Source organism: Sceloporus occidentalis, unplaced genomic scaffold (assembly GCF_023333645.1).
Source record: "Sceloporus occidentalis isolate IW3139 unplaced genomic scaffold, rSceOcc1.0.p SCAF_7, whole genome shotgun sequence".
Classification (NCBI taxonomy): domain Eukaryota; kingdom Metazoa; phylum Chordata; class Lepidosauria; order Squamata; family Phrynosomatidae; genus Sceloporus; species Sceloporus occidentalis.
Window position 1 is genome coordinate 20,341,908 of NW_028316987.1, and position 22,320 is coordinate 20,364,227.

The following is a 22,320-nucleotide window of genomic DNA, read 5'->3' on the forward strand; positions in this document are numbered from 1 at the left end:
CTCTGTATGAGCTTCACAAAGATCTGCCCCAATCCCTTCTGGTTTCAACATATACAGCGGATATTCTTAACTGGCATTTTATGGTTGTGAAGAACCTTGCATTCTTAACATGGAGCCTGCTCCAACCATACTTCTTGCAGTCCAAGCTTATGCATATCTGTTTGCAAACTGCACTGACCTCTTCAAGACTTATTCACAAGTGTGAACAGAAACTGAACCCAACACAAATTTAAACCTACTTGTAATCCACAAAACTACTACACTGAAATTCATCCTACAAGAATAAAGCCAAACAACTGCGTAAACAGCATCTTTCAAAACAGTTCTGAACCTATGAGAAAATGTCTTACCTGGATTGTAAAAACTGTCTCACAAGTAGTCCTGTCCCTTTCTACACACTGGATTAATAACCAAAGAGGGGTGAAATCCATACAAAATAACATCTTTCTCTTTTTCCATACAAAATAACGTAAGTTTGGACCTTAAAATTCAATATTCATGTCACTAGCTGAAACTCTGATGTTTGTCTTTCAAAATGGTGATTCTAGGTTGTCCTGTAAAGATGGGTTTGTTTTTTGCTCACTATCAGCAACTTAATTATCCCCTCTAAATACACATCATCATAGATGCCAGTTTTGACAAAAGGAAAATAATACAGCGTAAAGGTGATTATTCCACCCACCTCCCCCATTATCATTAAAATCTACCATATTACCATTTTTAAAAAGCAGGTATCACATTTGTGAACAAATAAAGCAACCGTATGAACAGCAAAAGTAGATTTAGAAAATAAAAGCTGGTGTAAAGAATAAACATACCGCTTTCTTGTAGTTTGAGTGTGCACTTACGACCGGTATAATATATGATAGTAACAGTTCATATAGTAGTCCAACTACTGACTTTAAGCTGAAAGCCACATACATAAATGGAGGCCCTGGCAGGCTTGAGAAGGTGTGATGGTGTTATAATGTATAGTTTGCAGTCCATTGCAAAACCTTCACTTGTAAATACTTTATTGCACTGGAAACCTCTTAGGCTTAACTTCAAAAGCCATCTTGGTGCTCAGTCCTTTTATGCCCAAAGAAAGGGGGGTGCTGCCAGGATTCCTCCTACCTACAGGTTACAGTGTCCTTTAAGAGCAAGGATAGGGGACTCGTTGTATATCTGTACCTACCACAGGATGTTTCCACAACAGGAAACTTTAACCAAAAGGTTTCAGCCCAAACCACAGTCTGTAGTAGAAAAGCTTTAGATTTATCAAAGCAAAGTGGCTACACAGGGGCCAGGGAAACGTGATGGACAGAAGGGCTTATATCAGTCCTTTGCAAAAACTTCTCCAATTCTGTAACCAGGTTTACCCCTCTTTTCTGGGGAATGTTGGTGAGTTCATACAGCAGTGATCAATAACCATGGCGATCCTCTAAAACCACTTTTTAAGTCCACAGGTGCTGCCAGCATCTGGAATGGTTGTGTACACAGACACAGCAACAGCCATTCTTTCTGGATTGTTGCCGGGTCTCCGAGGACTACTTCCTCCCCCTTTGGAGAGAACCTATGGCTTCCAGAAGCTCAGCAAGATGTAAGAGAATATTTGGTAATGGGCTTAACCACAGCACGGTGATATAATTTGAAACAGTCCCAAACAAGCTCTTCTTGAACAGCAAAATAATATAAATATTTTATCCTCAAAATGAGGCGGTCATCTTCTGCAAAATTACAAGTGATCCTGATAAAAGTCCCATATTTGACAAGGCTTATCCAGAGATATACCTGAAAGAAAAGGCTTTTACAAGATATTAACACATTTTGGAACACACAGACTTGCTCTTCTCCACCTAGCCTGCTCATGATGAATCCGCTTACCTATATTAACAGATCTGTGTGATCTGTGCCAAAATCTAGTCTAAACTAGACTTACAAGAAATTATTTTCTGCATAAGCAAATGGTCCCCATTTTCCTCTTGAAAGTGACAAACAGGGGGAGAGGGGACAGTGTGAAATCCTCAATGAAGCCACAAACCCGTCCATGCAGCTTGATGTGAGGATTTTCTCTTTTCTTGATTGCAGGGAAAGCTTTTTTTTGTGATGAATCACATTCCTCCATCATGTTATTCTCACACATGTGCCTATTATCAGTCCAAAGAACGTTTCTAACCTTCCCACATCTCGGAGTGGCTCTCGACGGGATGGTCGTCCTCTTGACCGAGGCTGAGAATGCATTCTTCTCTTGTGTCGCATTTTATGAATGAGTTGATACAAGTCAATACTTTCATCAGGAGGGAATAGGAGACAAAGCTGGGTTCCACATTCAACCTCAATTTCCTGGAACAGTTAAACACCAATTTCATATGATCAAATAAGAACACTTGAAATTTAGCTGCCAATCAGATGGACACAAGTAAGTACATGATTAAATATTTTTACATCAAGGCATTAAATTATTGGAAATTAAGCAAAACATAATACTTCAGCTCATTAGAAGGAAGAGCAACTTCTAGATACACGTGATTTGTTTTAAAAGGAAAGAGTATAGTAACACCTACCTTCAAGAACATGTGAAGCCTGGAATATGCAGATCAAAAGCTCACTGGTACACATAAATAGTAGATTAGGAAGATGTACGTTTTACTTATCTGGGGACATTTGAAGACTATGATGGAACAAGGAAGGTGTAACTTTATCTTACTAACTATTGTACAGCTACATCTACAGCCTTCCAAACAACATTATGGCTATTTGTCAAAGAACACAAAACTCATACTGTAAACATCTGTGCATGATGAAATTAAGTCATGGGCTCATGTGAGCTGTTTTCTTCTTTCTTACACCTTGCAGTTTGTAAAACAACAGAGTAGCTCTTATGTAGTTCTACTACATAATTCTACTTGGCTGTTATTTGTTAACTACTCTTGTTCTTTTATCCTTCCCTTCTTCTGCTACTTCACTGCATGTGGGAAAGAAGTCTCTATTTTTCACACAAAGTGACATCTGTACACTGCAGTGACTAGAGAGCTAATATACTGGAATAGTGATTCCTCTAGTTTCATGACAACTTCTTGGCAGGAAGCAACATATTTTTAAAGGACTGACAACACTTTCATCAATGCTTTAACAGAAGATACTCTTTTATCAAAAAGATTTCTCTCAAGGTGGACAGACAGCTGTGCCTACCTTTCAGAACAAAGTTATTCAGAACTTTTTAATGGCTGGACTTAATATACTTAAGCAGAATTAAAGACAACTGACAAACCTGTCCATCACGTCCAATCTTTACTGGCTTATGTTCATTCCAAGGATTGGTCAGGTGAGCAGTCTTTGTGAATGGCAATTCACGCCTAAATGTATAAGTGACATGTAACATATTTTAAAGTCACACAATAATGTTTTTCTTGGTATTATAATTACATGAGTTTACAAAATAGTTATGGTACATTTTCTGACTTAGTGATAATCTTACCGTTCTTCAAACACAGCTTATAGGACAGATCCAAAGGGAACTGTAATGCTCATCTTAGTGGAAGTACAGTGGCTTTTTGGGGATAATAATTGTCTGAAAATAGGGCAGTATGGCCTACACAGGTATGCAGGGCAAAAACTGCCTCCTCTTCTGCCCCAACAGCCCACTCTTGAATTACAAACAACAAAATTTTATCCTGCTCAGATTAGGATCCAAGCCAGAGAGGAACTCTAAAAACACTTCTTCATCTCTCCTCTCTAAGCCATTCAAATTTATCGATGCTACACTATATTCCTGGTTCCTACTTTCCACAGACATAGCTTTCAGAATTCCAGTCCACCCTCCGGATCCACAGACTTGCCATGTGCAAACTTGAGCATCCGTGCATGGCAAGCCTGCTTGGGGGGGGGGGGGGAGAGGCAGCAGTGGCAAAGGAGGAAGAGGGAGGAGGAGAAAGGACAAGGAGGATGAGTAGCAGTAACGGAAGGGGGTAAGAGGAGAGGGAGGAAGAGGAGGAAGAACAAATGGCAGTCGGGAAGAGGAGTAGGAGAAAGAAAAGCAGGAAACACTGCGGCAACGGCAAAACAAGACGGGGGGAAGAGAAGAGGAGGAGGCAGGGAAGAGAAGAAAGAAAAGGTAGCCCCCTTTACCACCTGCCATGGTGAGAGCAGCGAGGCTGGCTTTGGGGGGAATGGGGTGGTGAAGTTCCATTGTCCCCAATGGTGGTGCGACCATGTGGCTGCGCTACCATTGACTACTATGTGAACTGGAACTGATCCCTCGCAGATACCAAGGGCCCACTATACTCCATTTAATACAGAGTAATTAGTCATGAATACATATAATATATATGTGTTAAGCAAAAACCTTCATTTTTAGTTTAATATATCTGAAAGCTATAGGTACCTTAGAGACCAAACTCGATGTTATATTAATTACATGGAAGATGGCCATACTTGATCTTTTTTTTTTTTTTTTTTAAATAAAGCTATGGGGAGGTGCAAATTTCACTAGGATTGTAGTACATGAAGAAATGTTTTATTCCTTCCTAAGAGCCATTATCTTAAGGAACACCTTCCACAACCTTCTATGTTAATTCACATTAGAAAAAAACTCTTATGAGCCTTCAGGTTCATATGCTTAGAAACTACCTGATGTTCAACTGCCTCAGAAATGTTATCAAGTTATCAACATGTTTCAAGGACATACTCTGAGTCTTAGATTTTTAAACTCCTAAAACCAGATTTTTCAGAATGCCATTTGAAAGATTCTCCACACATTTTACCTGCATATCCAATCTATCTTAAACACGCCCCCAAGCATTTTTGCACTCATTCCTGCAGGGAGCACCCAATGTATAGGAGATCCTCCGTGATGGGATTCAGACGCCAGTCTCGCAAATCCTAGAAGAATCAGAATATTCTATTAAGACAAGATCAACAATTAATTTTGGAGCAACTTTCAATGCAAATACTTCAGTCTGTGTTAGATGGGGTTACATTCCCCCTTAAAACACAGCTTTGCAGTTTGTGTATACTCCTAAAAATGGAAGCCTAGGTCTCTGTGATGACCAGGAAGTTTTAAAGCTTGCACACCAACCGTGCCTGTTCCTTTGAAATGCCTAATCTGATAATGGTGGTATATGTCTTAGATACATCCTATTTGCGCTACTGTAATACACTCTACTTGGGGTTGTCTTTGAAGTGTGTTTGGAAACTTCAGCTGGTCCAAGGAGCTGCAGCCAGAGTGTTAACCAGGGCAGGTTACAGTGACCATACTACTCCCTTGTTACAACATCCCCAGTGGCTTCCAGTTTGTTTTCAGGCACAATTCAAAGTGCTGGTCACGATCTATGAAGCCCTATATGGCTCTGGCCCAAGCTATCTGGTAGAGTGTATCTTCCTGTAAGTCTGTCCAGGCCCTGAGATCATGAGGAGATGACTTTCTCTCAATTCCACCACCTTCACAAACATGGTTGATGGGAATGTGAAAGAGAGCCCCTGGGTTCTGGAACTCCCTTCCTAGGGAGGCCAGAATGTCTCTCCCCTCCTGCCGCTGTCCTTCTGTTGGCAGGCAAACCCCTTTTTATACGATAGGCTTTTAATAAAGAGTTTTAAAAGAACATGCTTTGGTTAAAGTATTATTTTAAACTGAACTGTTTTTAATAGCTTTTAAATCGTTTAAATTACATTCCATTCTTTTAACTGGAGATTTAATTAATATTAAGACTAGTTTAATTCTATTTCAATGTTCACTTTTTGTATGTTTTTAACTGTATTTTTCTTTTAAACTGTAAGCTGTCCTGAGTCCCAATTTTGGGGAAAAGGCAGGATACAAATAAATGTAAGAATATCAACAACACTTCTCTTAGTTACCTTGGAATTTTCCACTCTCTCTCACAGAAAATATCAAGATAACACTCCTTGCCGATCTAAAGGCTGCATTGAGTTTTTTCTCATTGACTGGGAGAGTTGACCAGACACCCTAGAGACAGGAACACAAGCAGTTACATAACCAGATTTTGCACATAGCTCAGTGACAAGCACATTCATTGCACATAAATGATCCCAGATTTAATCTCAGTAATCTTTAGTTAAAGGGATCAAACAGAAAGCTGAGAAATGAACTGAGGTGTCAATGAAAACACGTAATATGATAGATGGACTGGTATCTAGGGGGTGAAACATATGGGCCAAATATAGCGATTTCAAACTGCTCCAAAGGCAGGCCATTTAGATAACACACGCCTCCAAAGCAGGCAGAAACTGGATTGAAGCCACTCCCGGACTAAAAACCAGAGCAAAAAGATTTCAGAATATGTTGACTTAGCCTGGAAAATGTGCACCTTCGATCCTTCATATAAATGCCCCGACGCCAGAGTGGTTCTAAAGGAGCAATCTATCCTAGCCCTAACCCTAAAGTTGCATATAAACACAACAGTGCAGGTGGGCATTTAAAAAGGATGGAGCCGCTGTACCCAAGCATTTAGGGCAGCAATGCAAAAAAGTGAAAGTGTGACACCTCTAATGAATGGAATTACAACATACACAAATCAAACAGTCAAAGAGGGGGCATGGAGTGAAGGAGGCATGTATGGGGGTCCCTATGACCGTGCTTTGCCAATGCTTTACTGGGAACACCAAGGCTCTGATGCCCTGTACTGATGGAGGATCGCAGGTGCGATTGCGCAGCCAATCAAAGGAGCGGCCATCCAATGGGATAGCATCTAAGCAGCAGTCAGTTGTCAGCAGTGTGTTTGTGTGATGAAGCACATAGATGGTGGGGAGATGGCTTGATGCTGCCCCATGCACATTTGGGCCACCTTGGGAGCTGCTGGTGTGAACAGCAAGGGTTTGAACCACTTTCGGAAAAACCAGGTTCGAACTGCTTCTTGCTGCTAGTCTGTTCTGCCCTTCAGACATATTTCTACTTCAGGAAATCCAAGGTAAACCTGGTATGGTAGGCATACTGAACTCATTATTCATTGGACTGTTTTCCCTCACTCACTGATACATTTATTAAGCTCAAAACACTTTGGTAAGTCTGACCACTTTAAATTAAAAGTGGATATTTCTCTTTCCAGAAAGTACACAATAAATATAAATAATATCCTAAATAAGACACAAGCTGAGACCTTAGCTAATTTTGTCTCTTTGCAACAGGCCTTATGCTAGAGAAACAGTTAAAGGCTTAACAATGAAAAACAGCAAGTCTAAACCCTACATACAAGATATTACTTGCACAATGAAAGTACCTTGTATATGAAATCTGGCTTACCTTAGCTTTGGCCAGTGAGACATTCTCATGGTTGTTGCTTTTGATAAGAAAAAATCTTGCCTCTTGGAGAATGTAATCGAGTTTGCTAGTTTGGTCTGGAAGGAAAGCAACAAAAACCAGGAAGAGTAATTGTACTGGCATTCTCTCACTCATAGGTAGTAACACAAAATCTCTAATTTGCTGTGTTTTGTGAAACAAACTTCAACTACTACTGTGGCACAGCTATTTTTCACCTCAGTGTGACTTGCACAATCTTCCCTTTTAAAACTGGAAGCTTCGGGCCAGTCTTAGGAAACATGCCCTTTAATCAGGAATAGACTATTTTTTTCTCACCAGAAATAAATTCTGGACTACAAGTCCTAAAAGCCCCAGCTAGCACATCCAGTGGTGAGGGGTTATAGGATCTGTGGTCCAAAATAACTTGACTACCCCACAGTAGTTCAATACCAGCTAATTCAAACTTAAATTTATGTCACAGCATGCAATGCCATGCTTTTAAAAGTGAAAGAAGCTGTTTCAGGTAAGTGCCAATGCAATATTAGTAATGTTCCGACATATTTCTCAATTAGTTTACTGCAGCAAAGTATAGAAAAACCATTTCTATATGAATTTCTTTTTTAAAATATCACTGCATTACTTCTTTGCTTGCCAACTCTGCAACACAATGTTTATTTTTTGCCATTATGAAGTACATGCAAATTAGTAATTCCAGATAGGGATACACCACTTTGTCACCAGAATTAATTTCCATGTAATCGGAACATTACCGCATTTAATATAAATGAATGAAAACCAACAAAATAGCTTGCAATGGGAGCATGCATTAAAAAATCGAATTTAAATTATACCTTTTTGGACAGCACGAACGGAAGATGATAATTTCTCATGCTTCTTTTCTGAACCTGTATTTAGCCAAAGTACATTTGTTCAGATTGAGCCTTAATAGAGATACGATACAAGTTCTACAGTCTTTTAACATACTATTTTTATTCATGACAAATTATTCCTCCTGATGCGCACCCACACACACAAGAAGAATGCTGCTCAAAGTGCACGGGGGTTTGTTTTGGATTTTTAGGTAGTTTCATTTTTGTTCATTTGTTTTGTTGGACCAGTTTTCTCCTCAGAAAACTAGCCAATGAATCATCATCTTCCAAGTTTAAAAAGTGAAAATTCCATTTACGGAACAAAATAGCATTAACGGAACAAGAAAGCCTACTTGTTCAAATTATTCACACAGAACATGCCAAAATAACAACTTGTTCAGTTACATGTCCAATAGGTTTCTATGACCCACTATTTATTTTGTATAATGCAATTCCAGGGTTTTAGTACAGATCATGGCAGTAAGAGAAGCAATAACAGAATACCTGCATATGACTCTGATGCAGAGCTTCCACTTCTATCAAAAACAATGGGAGAGATGCCTCTAGCTCTTTTCCTTGCCTTCTTTTTCTCATCTAAGAGCACCAAAACAAGCAACAAATTCACACCAAAAACATCCATCAGAAATGCTTGCAAGGCCAGTATAATCTACAGAAACTAAATACATATTTCAACCTTACAGTTTAAAATTGCTTCTTCATTAATCATTCATTATTTATCTAGAAACTAATTATTTTGCCAACGAACCATGAAATTAGTTTTTAGAGATCAAAGGAATTTCAGAATTATTTGACTCAGGGAATTTTCAAGAAAAGTTTGTGATGTCTCCATCTTTCTTTCTGGTGTTCAAAGACAAACATTTTAAAGCCTCAGCAGCTGTCACCAGGCGTCCTGGTGGGGCAGTAGTTAAATGCCTGTATTGCAGCCACTCACTCACAAACCACAAGGTTGTGAGTTCAATATCAGCCAGGGGCTCTAAGGGCGTCTCAACCTGCATACTTCCAAAGGTTGCTAAAATGAGTACCCAGCTTGTTGGGGGCAATTAGCTTACATTTTGTAAACCTTTTAGTACATCAGTAAGCAGTATAGAAATGTACTTTCTATTGCTATTACTCTCTTTATTCTAACACAATAACTTAGCAATTATTAAGTATTCTTAAATACAACAAATATCTACTTTAAGGTGCAATATATACATATTGGGTAAGCATGCTTGTCTCCACTGCATGATATGAATCATATCCCACTCTGGTAATAAAAGCATACGGGGGGTCAATGACTCTCAGGAAGGTGTTGTATTTAAACCAGAAGCATGCCATATTATGCAAATATTACTGAACTCAACTGAGATCCAGCTACAGGTATAAGAAGTGGCAGTCACTCTACACTGCTAATACTGTCCCATTACAAAGCTTCTGAATGAATGAGAAATTCATGAGGATTTGGAAAACTAGGAAGATGTGAAAGCAGCAAGCAAGGTAATGGCAAAGTACATTGTCTAAAATGGAAACACCAGTACAGTGGTACCCCGGGATACGAATGCGCCGCCTTACGAAATTTCCGGGTTACGAAAAAAATCCATTCAATTAAATAGTTCCGGGTTACGAAGAAAATTTTTGGTGCTTTTCGGCGCGATTTCGCACGAAATCGCGGCTTTCGCTATTAGCGCCTATGGGCTTTTCGGCTAGCGAAAGTTTCCGGGTTACGAAAGCGGCAGCGGAACGAATTAATTTCGTAACCCGGGGTACCACTGTATATAAAATCGTATACAAGGGGAATTTGGCTACAAGTTTCAAATCCAATTTAGGAGGGAAATGGCCCAATTCTCTCCTTCATTACAATGTTTTGCTAGAATACATTAACAAAACTGGCTCTAGTTACTGTTGGAAACTGTTACCTTATATTTTGGGCCCGAACAGACAGGCCAAAATAAAGCTGCTTTGGGTCATTTGGAGGTATGGTGTTTAAGTGCTGCATGCGTCCTAAGAGGCCAGAAGTCACGCCTAAGCCACGCTTCAGTCCTAAGGACCGGAGTGCAGCTTCTGGCCTCTTAAAATATATTTGTCATTTAAAGAGCATACTCCAAAGTGATCCAAAGCAGCTATATTTTGGCCTGTCTGTTCAGGCCCTTAGTTATGTCTCAGTCTAGTTCAACAACTGTTATTGAAGTTTTCACCTCAGATAATATCTCTTAGCAGATAATATTTGATATTGTGACCAATACTGGCATAAAAAAGTATCCAAAATGGAACATGTAAGTAGAAATCTGTGATGCAAAACTGTTTGAACGATCTCCCTCCATATTGTAAGAACCAAGTGTAATATTCTTCTTAGGTCCCTTACTTTAAACAGACTTTGAGTGAGAAACCTAGTACTACCCGGCAAGACACTAATGAAAACTTTGGGACTGTGTTGTTCATAGTGCTTGGGCACTTCTGCCACTGTCAGTTACATCGAAGCCCATATTCTGTATTCATATTTAAATGAAGTAATTTAATACTAAAAATATAGAATACTATAAGACAGGTTTCCCTACCTGATATATCTGAGCCTGAACCAGATCTGACTGATCCATCAGTAAAGGATGCAGATTCAGAGTCAGAATCACTAGCTTCACTTCGTGTATCATAATCATTTCCTTCTTTCTGATCTCTTTCATCTTGATCATAATCCTCTTCATCATCGTCTCCATCTTCTTCTACTTCATCTTCTTCTCCATCATCATCTTCCTCTTCTTCCTCCTCCTCCTCCATTCCCTCCTCTTCTTCCTCCTCTTCATTTTCAGTGTTTCCTGGATCAGAGGAGCCACTACTACCTGTTTCACGATCTGAACCATACTCCTCAGAATTCACCTCTTCTTTTGAAGAATGGCTGGACCTGCTTGTCCGTCTGTCCACCTCATGCCTTAGTCTCTGTTTGAACAACATCAACAGTCATCAATGTCTGACATTTCTAGACACATTTCTTAGAACCTGCATGAAAGAATGGCTGTCATTCTCTTGATGTAGTTTGAATACTTCTACTTTTACTGACCTATGCAGTGAAGTATTTATAAAGCAATTCCTCACTTTATCAGTACCATTAGGGCAATGCACAGAACACTACAACAGTTTACAACACACAACCAAAGTAAAGCACAGAATATGATTGGAATATGTGAGCATCATCACCAAAACTATTAACTGTTGAATGTCCAGCTAAAACTGACCAAGGCCAATCTAACATCTCTGGAGTAGAAATCCCACAATCAGAATACAGCCACTGAAGAAGTCCCAATCGATTTTCAGACTATTTCTGCTGGCAGTTTAACACATGACAAGATCTCAAGGTAAGATTATAAACCACAGACAGATTCGACAGTCATTACGTACCCCTGCAGCATCTGGTGTGGAAGATTTAGCTCTTCTGTCAGCATCCCTTTTCCTCACACATGCCTTTTCAGACTGCCCTTTGTAAGGATCTCTTGAGCTGCTGCTTGTCATACGTGTTTTTCTGTCAGTTTCTGTGCGCTTGTTCCTATCTGACCTTTGATATTCTTCATTCTTGTATTCCAAAACTGGCTTTCCTTTTGTGCTTACTATCCTTTTGTTATTGCTAACAGTTGAACTTGGAGGTTTTGGCAGCATCTGCCTCGAGGAATGCAAAGAAGCCTTTTGTTTTTTACTGTCAGCAGTCTCCATCCTCTCACTTTTCCTTTTGGATCCTTAAATTTAACAGAAAAAGGAAAACACGTTTTGAAGCGTTTTGTAGTAACTGAACAGAGGGAGAAACAGACATAAAAAGTTGGCTTCCAGGTGACATGGTGTACAGACGATGTGTGCCCCCAAGATGCTCAGAAGCCGGCTTCAGGCCTGGCAGCCACCTGCACATGAGTCAGCTTCTAGGCACTCCAACATTTACACGCTGAATGCTGCTGGAGCACCTTAACTCTGGCTTCCTGCTGCAGCGGGGTGGAAAGGCCAGCTTTTTACTGGCGCAAAAAGGAACGGTAGTTTGCCGACCCTTTTTTGGCCAGCAAAAAGACAGATTGGGGCCTCGGCATGCAACTGCTGCAGCCCCAATCTGGCTTTGTCAGGGGCAGCCTGTTTTGAGTTAACAAAACATTGCTAAACCAATATTCAGACAACAAGCTGAGACACTTTCATATTAAGCACAAAGACAAAGCGCACGAAGCTACTTTTTAAAATCTCAACATACAATTAATTCACAGGTTTTAACTAAACAATCTGGTTTTACATGAAAAATCCCAGCATTACAACTTAACGTTCACAAAACTGAGCACTAATGGTCAAAAGGACTAGACAAAGATATCAAAGAATGACCCAGTTTGGTCATTTCATGGGAATTCTGGCTTCTTGTTCATGAGTAATATAGTGCTGAAGACTGCTTGGCTGTTTCCACTACAATCAGGAATAGACTATTGTTAAAATCATTAAACTCAAGCCCAGAAGTATGGGCTTTCCAATAAGACAAATGAATTAATGTAGAACAAATCATGTTACTTCTCTGCCTTGTTTGAGGAGAGACAAGAGGGAGCACCATGTCCTGCTGGGATTACATATCACAAGGAACAAATCACAAACAGAAGGTCTATGGTTTATTTAGCCTAGGAGTGGGCAAATGTGACAGGGTCCAGTTTACACTCTTCATCCAACTCATAGTGAGTTGCACTGATTTTGACTTAAGCTTTATTTTTCTTATTTCAGATTTTCAATTAGCTTTATGTTCAGCTAATTTTCAGTCATTTTACCCAGAGGAAATTGCTGTGAGACCAGTAAGGCAAAATTATCGAATTCTGATGAATTATCACAATGGTAGGGCGATTTCCCTTTCACAAAAACAACTAGAGATCTAACATATTGGAGCTTTCCTGGGGCTGCAAAAAGGGATGGGGACATATGAAACCTACACTCTCCTCAAGTCTGGTTTCACCACTTCTGCTTCCATTGAGAAGCATCAACCAATGCACACTTGTATGGTGTGTAGTGCACAGCAAACCAACATTCTTAATAATTATTTGGAACTATACACTGTTGCTACATCCAAGCATAACAAATAAGCTAGAAGTCCAGTAAATGTTTTCATCTTAAAATATGTTTTTTTACTTTAAAAAAAAATAATGTTGAGGAAAACAAATGCAATGTAACAAATCAGGAATTCATATTATTATTTTTAATCAAGGTGGATTACAGTTCTTCAACAATATCTAATGTAGATATTGACTGTGGAGGCCCTTTCCTATTGCCTGTTTTGTTGTCACAGCATATGACGCAGTATCACTGGTAAAAAAATGTATCTTTTTCAGAGCTGAGTTGTATAGTTAATGTTTCAGTCAATGTGATGTTCCCACATTGTCTTAGTGTGGCAGCTGTTCAATAAATTACAGCCTTCCAAAGACTGCAGATGACATGCTTGAGAAGGTAAAAGGACCTCAGCTTGTTACATTTGATTTCCAAAAACAGCAGTTACATTTGAACAAACTACACTACTTGGCACATCATTTTCTGAAAGGAATCTCAATTGTGTAACAGAAGATTCTGAATATGAAGGCTCAAATTTAAAGTGCAACACAGCAAGTTCTTTCCCTATACCAAGGCAGCAAAATAATTTATTTTGTAGAGCTCAAATAGCCTTTGAAAAATGGGGGGTGGCAAGAAGAGGGTATTTAAAAAAGCTGCTGTTATGAAATGGTAAACCGAGAAAACGCTCAGTAAGTACATGCACGTCCTTGAGTGTCCTGAAAAAATCTTACTGCCAGAACATGAATGCTAACAAGAGCATGTTGCTAGGATGTCACTGTAAGCACCACACTAGACACAATGCCATTCACAAAACTGCTAGTTACGTGAACAGTGCTATGTCTAGTTTGGCCTTATGTTCTGGTTCCCCAGGATTTTTGAGGAACACCCAAAAACTCAAGTAGCATACCCTTTTTCTCACTTTTATCTTGCTCACTATCAGGGTTGTAGAGCTCATCGTCATGGTCAGGTGCATCAGTCAATATATCATCCAGAACATTCAGTTCACCATCTGCAAACAAAACACATGGTTAACAAATGACAATCTGAAATGCTACAGTATTAGCTTTCATAGCAGGCATTGAGTATAACATCAGTTTAAACAGTGCTATATTCCAACATTCTGTGTATCTTCTTTCAGTATCTATGGTAATCTAATCAGCCAAGTTCTTCTAGAATAAGAGTGAAAAATGAAAATATCAGGGTCTTGCTGAAATACTGTGGATGATTCTGTCTTGGTGAGGCAAAGTCAACCTTCTTTGCAGAAAGTAATAATGTTCAGATTTGGAACTACTCTTTGTAAAGACCCAACAACTCCAGAGGTTCTGGACTGCAACAACTCCAGAGGTTCTGGACTACAACTCCCATAATCCCTGATCACTGACCCTTTGGCTGGGGTTTATGAGAATAGCGGCCCAAACATGTAGAGGACACTTGGTTGATAACACAGGGACTGTGAAAACAATTCTTTTGCACAAGATAATCAAACACCACTTAAAATATCAAATCTTGAAATTTGTAATGGATCTGGTTCGAACAAAGATGTACAACTATGACCTGGATTAAATGTACATATTCAACTACTAGTCATCAAGTATAGAGGAAGCAAGTGATGGACACACGTGTCAAATACAATGTATGGCATTTTAGAAAATTATTCAATTATCTGGTAATCATGACAGAAACTGTGGATTATGGACAACGCCCCAAGACAAACTGATGAAACAAGATGAATTGTAGGTACCTCCATCTACTGAAAATGGGGAGAGTGCTGTCTTTGGGCTACATGCAATTGTCAGTCCCTTTTTGTGGAAAGCCCTGCGCCAACACCTGCTGCCAAATGTTGGGGGCATAACCTCCCAAACCAAGCAATTTGCTACTGAAATTTGATCGCAAACCAGGATGAGGTGAAAGCGATCAAAGAGTCTCCCCTGCTCCCCAGATACCAAGAGAAGAAGGTAGTAATGAAGCTTGCTTCAGCTGACCCTGAAAAAGGTAGCTGATTCTTGGCACGGCCTACTAAGAGAATAGCCAAAATTCCCAGAGGGAGGAAAACACTGTTGCCTTTAGACTTTCCCAGATCCTTGCGGTGGAGGGCGGGGTGGTTGTCTGGTACATCTTTTCTGAGGAAGGGCTCTTCTGAATCGCACATTTCCACCACTCTTGCCTTTTTCTTTCTGGCTTCTTAGAATCATAGAATCACAGAGTTGGAAGAGACCACAATGGCCATCCAGCCCAACCCCATTCCGCCATGTAGGAAATCATAATCAAAGCATCCTCGACAGATGGCCATCCAGCCTCTGTTTAAAGACCTCTACCACTGCCTGAAGGAGTGCGTTCCACTGTCAAACAGCTCTCATTATCAGGAAGTTCCTCCTAATGTTGAGGTGAAATCTCTTTTCCTGTAGTTAGAATCCACTGCTTTACATCCTAGTCTGTGAAGCAGCAGAAAACAAGCCTGCTCCATCCTCAATGTGAGCTCAAATATTTAAGCAGGGCTATCATATCATTTCTTAACCTTCTCTTTTCCTTCTTGTTGTCTTCCACCTCATTGCTCAAATGGAGAAAAAATGAAGCTGGGTGAGGAGAGTGGCAGGGGGATGCAGCCCAGTAAAATCCCACAGCCATGTAAAAATATGAACCAGGAACCCCAAATAAAATATATAACAGAATTTAATGGCCATTATCTCTAAAGATTTTTAAAAATATAACCGTGTTAGTCTGTAGAATCAGTATGTAGAGGGATCTTGTAGCTCCTTGGAGACTACCTGAAAGAAAGAAGTTGGCAGCATGAGCTTTTGTAGACTTACGTCTACTTCCTCAAATGCATTTGGTAGAGTGGAAGCCAGGGACAGAGATATATAGGCCATTGGTATGTCAGAATATCAATTCAAATTCAAAATCCTTTGTGCATGGGAATGAAGTGACAAGCCCAGTTTTAATTAGGGTCATTTGTGAACAAAGGAATTGGGAACTAGTTTGTTCATTAACAGCCAACCATAAAAGTGGGCTTTCCACTTCATTCGCATACACAAAGGAGTTTGAATTTGAACTGCATTTCTCTTACCTGGGATCAAATAACATTCAGAATGGAGACTGCAGTTAAGAGATAGGCAGAAGACTAGGAATGGAAAGGGCAGTCATGAAAGAGCTAGAGAAGATCCTGAAGATATACAACTGAGTACTAAAGTTAGAATCATCCAAACCATGGTATTCCCAATCACCATGTGTGGATGTGAGAGCTGGACAGTGAAAAAAGCAGTTAAAAAGAAAATATACTAATTTGAGATATGGTGCTGGAGAAGAGTGCTGAAGATACCATGGATGGCCAAAAAGATGAGGATGTTTTGATGGGGTATTCTTGCATAGAAGGCGATTGGACTTGATGGCTATTCAGGTCTCTTCCAGCTCTGTGAAATGGGTCCTTGAACAGGTCAAGTCAGAAATACCCCAGAAGCCAAGATGACGAAATTGAAGTTGTCGTACTTTGGCCACATCATGAGAAGGCATGACTCATTAGAAAAGACAATAATGTTTGGAAAGGTTTAGGGTAGAAGAAAGAGAGGAAGACCGCACACCAGATGGATGGACTCAATTAGGCAGGTCATGGGCATGAGTCTGCAGAGCTGGAGCAAAGCAGTGGAGGACAGGGAGTCTTGGGAGGTGTCCATCCACAGGGTTGCCATGAGTCAAGGCTGACTCGAGGGTAGCAAACAACAACAACTGAAATGATGACCATAAAATTCAAGGTTTCTATAGTTAGATTTTAGACAACTCTATTTAGAAAACATTCATCTGAATGTAAGCAGCTGCCTCTGGCTGCTACAGTCACAATCGTACCAAGACTGTGGTGACTGCATGGCTCGTTTTCAAAGGGGGCTCCTGCTGCTGATTTGGTCCAAAGGACTGGATCATAGCACTGGAGCGGCTTCTGGCTGCTTTGGGGGCAAGTGTCATCTGAATGCAACACTACCCAAAAGCTGCTTCTATTGGCCCATGCATTTCAGGCAATAGATGCAAGACCAGGAAACATGGACACCTGAAGTGTAGCAGGCATATCAAAGAGGACACTAAGAAGGTATATCTTGGGGTTATTTGCTTTCTTTAAAAAGATGTTGATTTATATATGTTTGTGAAGTACAGTACCGTATTTTGTCACTAAGTGATAGATTGCTCTAAACAGCATATAACTTGGCAGCTGATACAGCCTGAAATGGGAGAGGGGCTTATTATGAGAGACAGTTATAAGAAGACTACCCCTCTTTTTAGCCGTGGGTACTGTAAATAATTCACACTGTCAATCAACTTGGCTAGAGACTGAAGTCTACAAAAGCTCAGGCTGCCATTTTTTTCTTTCAGTTAGTCTCAAAAGTGCTATAAGATCTCTCTACATATTGTCACAAAACCTTCTTTTCTGTTCTTCTGCCTATGGCTTCAGCTGTACCATCTAGAAGCAGGTGTGCAAACTCAACTAATGCCAACTATAAAAGACAGTGGTTGGGTTTTCTACCCAATGAGCTTCAACACACTACAAAAAATCAAGACTAAGAGCAGGAGTGGGTTGCATGCAACCCCGAAGGCCATTTTTTGAGCCCCCCAAAGACATGGTGATCAGATGTCATAACTGCAAAGGAGGACTAGGCACTGCAGAAAAATGTAGGACATTACAAAATAAGAGCTAAAAACACTAACACAGCACAAAAATAAATTCATATGGTTGATTCACAGTTATATTACATACACTGTACAGTTAGCCCTCCATATCAGCGGTCTAGCCATCCATGGATTGGAGCATTCATGGATGGCCCTGCCCCATTATGGTCAATGGTGGCGCATGCACGCAGCTGCACCGACACAGCCATGCTTACATCAGCGTCCAGTGATGGTAATTGGACTTGAGGTCCCACGTCTTTTGGTATCTATGAGGTGCGGTCTGGAACCGAACCCTTGCTAATATGGAGGGTCAACTGTATTCAACTTCAGAGGAATTTAGTTTGCTCTTTGAGCCTTCCAACCTCAAACACCTTCATTAAGCCATAGTCTGCATCAATTAAGCTATGAAAACACAGGCTCCAATTTTCAAGTTTGTTTCAAATTCAACAGGAAACTGCTACATGAATTAAACCACGTGTAAGATTAACCTTCACTGTTAATGTTTCTCTTAGCACACACAATGCAGAACTACTGCAGTCGCCACTCTGCAGTTCTTTGTTCCTGTAAAATGCAAAAAGGTTTCTCACAGAATCTCTCCCTCCTTTAATTCCTAAAGTTACTCCACCTAGAAAGGAGTATTGAACATCAAAACAAATGAATGATTATGTCAAGGATGAAGCTCTGCGATAACGGGACCCAGCCACACTTGTAAATGAGCCTGTTTCAACACATGGTTCATCTTAATCCGTTTTATGTGTTTCTGAAACAGCTTCATTCTACTCAGAAGTCGAATCTGCAGATCATCCTTCTTACATGGCCCACCTCCTATTTATAATTCTTATCCATCATGTTTTGCACTGCACTTAAAAAACTACCGATTTGTGTAATTGTGAAGAGCTTAAAGTGAGCAGAAATGAACAAAAGGCCTTAAGCCAAATAGAGGCGCATCTCATCCAATGACCTGGAAAAAGCATAGATCAGCTGGTTTTTATATGAGGGTCAAAAACACATCTGGTCAGCATCAACTACATCACAGGAGGGAAAACTGGCACGGTCTCCCTGCCTGGGAAAGACAAAGTAATACATAACCAGGTGTAGCTCCGTAACCAAATGTGAAAAGCTACAAATTGAAATACAAATATGATATAAATATTTATTTTAAGCCCAGAATTCAGAAGGGGCCTTAGGCAAATCACTACTTTCTTGGCCTCGGTTTTTCACTTCTGTATGCATAACAGCAATGGCTGCCGCAAAGGGCGGTTATTAGTCTCCCCTATACAGTGGGCCCTCGGTATCCGCTGGGGTTTGGTTCCAGGAGCCTTCGTGGACAACAAAAGCCATGGATGCTCAGGTCCCATTCAATCCAATGGCACAACAAAAACGGCGTCTCTTATATCAAATGCAAAATCAAGGTTTGCTATTTGGAATTTATGCTTCTTCTGAATATTTTCACCCTGAACCTGTGGATAAAAAAAGGAGGGCCGGCTGTACAATGTTTGTAAGGTATGAGGCAATGACAGCGAGCCCTTCGTATCCGCTGGGGTTTGGATCCAGGATACCAAAACCTGTGGACGCTCAAGTCCCATTAAATATAACGGATAGTAAAATAACGTTCCTTATGGCAAAATCAAGGTCGGCATTGTGGAATTTATATATATTTACGATATTATTTTCAAGCCATGGATATAAAGAGAAATCCATGGATACGGAGGATTGACTATAATCACAAACCAAAGGACTGCCAGCACTTTTCAGTCTTTTGTTGTCGGGCGTCTCCAAGACATTTTTGACTTCAGGAACCTATCATAGAGTTTGCTTGTTTCCTCAGAGGGGGTTTGCCACTGCCATCCTCTGAGGCTGAGAGAGGCCTGTTACAGGCTGCCAAAATAAAGCTGCTTCGGGTCTCTTTGGAGGTATGCTGTTTAAATGATGCATGGGTCCTAAGAGTCCGGAGGTCGCGCCAAAGCCACACTCCATTCCTAAGCACTGGAGTACAGCTTTGGTGCAGCTTCCGGATTCTTAGGGTGCATGCGTCATTTAAACAGCATACCTAGTCTAAAGAGACCCGAAGCAGCTTTATTTTGGGAGTCTGTAACAGGCCAGAGTGTGTTTTAGGGTTTCTTTTTTATGCTCATGTGGGGATTTAAACCCTGGTCTCCATAGGGCCTGAACAAACAGGCCAAAATAAAGCTGCTTCGGATCACTTTGGAGGTATGCTGTTTAAATGACACACACATTTTAAGAGGCCAGAAGCTGCACCGAAGCTGTGCTCCAATCCTTAGGACTGGAGCATGGCTTTGGCGCAACTTCTGGCCTCTTAGCATTAAAAAGCGTACTTCCGAAGTGACCCGAAACAGCTTTATTTTGGCCTGTCTGTTCAGGCCCCATAGTCATAGCCCAGCATTCAAACCACTACACCAAGATGGCCCTCACCGACCGACCTTTCCCAGGGAAAGCAGAGCTCCCACGACCAAAACTTTAAAATCCCTGATTTATGCCTCTAATTCAACCGAACTTCTTTTGGGATCATCTTGGCTTGAGCTGCCAGAAAAGCTGGTTTTAGGTGTCACGATGCTTCAGAAAATGGATTCGGATTTGGGCATGAGATGGAGGTCAGGTCCAAATCATGCTGTAGAAATAATCCAGTTTGAGAAGGAGATGGGGAGTTTATCCTGTGAACATCGTGGGAAAAAATCACGTAATGTCACACAACAATGTCACACAACGATGTCACATGACGTCGCACAAAACCCACCCTTAAGCGGCTGCAAAGAAGCATTAATGCACATTATTATTATTAACCTTTATTTACAAAGCGCTGTAAATTTACACATCTTATTTCTTTTACTTCCGGGATTTCAGCCACGATGCGTTTCCGACGCCGCTTTGTCGGTGCGGTAACCGCTTTGCGCCGGAGTCCGAATCCGTTTCCTGAAGCGTCCCGACGCCTACGTCCAGGTTTCCTGGCGGCTCGAGCGGAGAGGGTCCCAAAAACAGTTCGGTTGAATTACTCACTTCGTTCTTGGGATTCAGGAGAAGAGACTCCAGCTCAATATGAGGAGGAGCCTCCTGAGAGAGTAAGGGCTGCTTAAGAGTGGCACAAACTCCTTCCTCGGAGTGTAGCGCAGTCTCCCTCCTTGGAGGTCTTTAAACAGAGGCTGGGTGGCCATCTGTCATTGGGGGTGCTTTGATTGGGAGTTCCTGCATGGCAGAATGTCAGGGGTGCTTTGATTGGGAGTTCCTGCATGGCAGAATGTCAGGGGTGCTTTGATTGATTGGGAGTTCCTGCATGGCAGAAGGTCAGGGGTGCTTTGATTGGGAGTTCCTGCATGGCAGAAGGTCAGGGGTGCTTTGATTGATTGGGAGTTCCTGCATGGCAGAAGGTCAGGGGTGCTTTGATTGGGAGTTCCTGCATGGCAGAAGGTCAGGGGTGCTTTGATTGATTGGGAGTTCCTGCATGGCAGAAGGTCAGGGGTGCTTTGATTGGGAGTTCCTGCATGGCAGAATGTCAGGGGTGCTTTGATTGGGAGTTCCTGCATGGCAGAAGGTCAGGGGTGCTTTGATTGGGAGTTCCTGCATGGCAGAATGGAGTTGGACTGGAATGGCACTCTATGGTTCTATCATTCCATGCTTTAAATGCGCTTTAATCTCTCTTTTGATGCCCAAATCAGCTCTGGAGTGATACATTCCCAAGACCCCTTTAACTGCAGTGCCAGGGAAACATGGGGACTGTAGTTGATTGTGGCACCAGAGCACTACAGTTCCCAGGATTCCCTAGCACTGAGCCAGGGCAGTTAAAGCGGCCTCAAAGTGTGTGTGTGTGTGTGTGTTTGGACCTCAGTTAAAACAGGTGCTGCTGCATCCACACTGGAGGGATAAAGCGCTCTCGAATCGCATTATCCCTCCAGCGTTGATGCTTCAGAATCAGAAGGGGATACCATTTACCTTTCTCCTCCCGGCTCTCCGCCGCCATCGCTCCCGCTCCTCCTCCTCCTCCTCTTCCCCGACTTTGCCTGCGGCAGTCGAAAGACCGAAAGAGGCGAAGCAACGGCAAAAGAAAAGGGCCGACGGAGGAAGCCGACTCAGCCGCTCCCAAAATGGAGGCTCCTCTAGGCCCCGCCCCCTTCCTCTTCCTCTCCCCCTCCTTCAAGCCCCGCCCCCTTCCCGCTTGAACTTCCTACGCGACAATTCGCTTCTTTCCCACAATGCACCGCGCGGCCCTCACGCAAACTGACGTCTGCGGAACGTTGGCGAGTGACCTCCGCGCGAGAGTCGAAGTGTAGAGATAAAAATGAAATAAAATACAAGAGAGCCCCGTCTCGATGTCTGGAGAAGGCACTTCCGGGACTGTTTTTTAAAAAAAATCTGCCTCAGGGGCGGAATGTTAGAATACAGTATAATCATGACTAAGTAATCATAGACTATAATGTGTCCCCTTAGTGTCTTTCTGACTGCTTCCTAGTTTTGTGGAGGGTTGGAGTAAAGAGTTTTTGGAGAGGCTCTTTCTCTTTTTAGTAGTGAGCCGTAAAA

The 22,320-nt window shown here is 41.4% G+C and overlaps 1 protein-coding gene across 4 annotated transcripts in view; it reads right to left on the reverse strand.

Annotated features, from left to right (window-relative positions):
* Window positions 1–21,905, reverse strand: part of YTHDC1 (YTH N6-methyladenosine RNA binding protein C1) — a 31,048-nt gene extending 9,143 nt beyond the window's left edge. For 2 of the 4 annotated variants that reach the window (XM_089532326.1, XM_089532322.1), the window contains exons 1-11: window positions 21,736–21,905; window positions 14,048–14,149; window positions 11,491–11,822; window positions 10,656–11,031; window positions 8,605–8,694; window positions 8,083–8,136; window positions 7,235–7,329; window positions 5,833–5,941; window positions 4,743–4,860; window positions 3,251–3,335; window positions 2,156–2,322 (exon numbers count right to left, since the gene is read on the reverse strand). In XM_089532326.1, coding sequence (XP_089388452.1) covers window positions 2,156–2,322; window positions 3,251–3,335; window positions 4,743–4,860; window positions 5,833–5,941; window positions 7,235–7,329; window positions 8,083–8,136; window positions 8,605–8,694; window positions 10,656–11,031; window positions 11,491–11,822; window positions 14,048–14,149; window positions 21,736–21,763 — 1,556 coding nt within the window. In that variant the 5' untranslated portion in view covers window positions 21,764–21,905. The remainder of the gene's footprint in view (window positions 1–2,155; window positions 2,323–3,250; window positions 3,336–4,742; window positions 4,861–5,832; window positions 5,942–7,234; window positions 7,330–8,082; window positions 8,137–8,604; window positions 8,695–10,655; window positions 11,032–11,490; window positions 11,823–14,047; window positions 14,150–21,735) is intronic. The other 2 variants (XM_089532323.1, XM_089532325.1) reach the window with 2 other exon arrangements.
* Window positions 21,906–22,320: the final 415 nt, after the last annotated feature.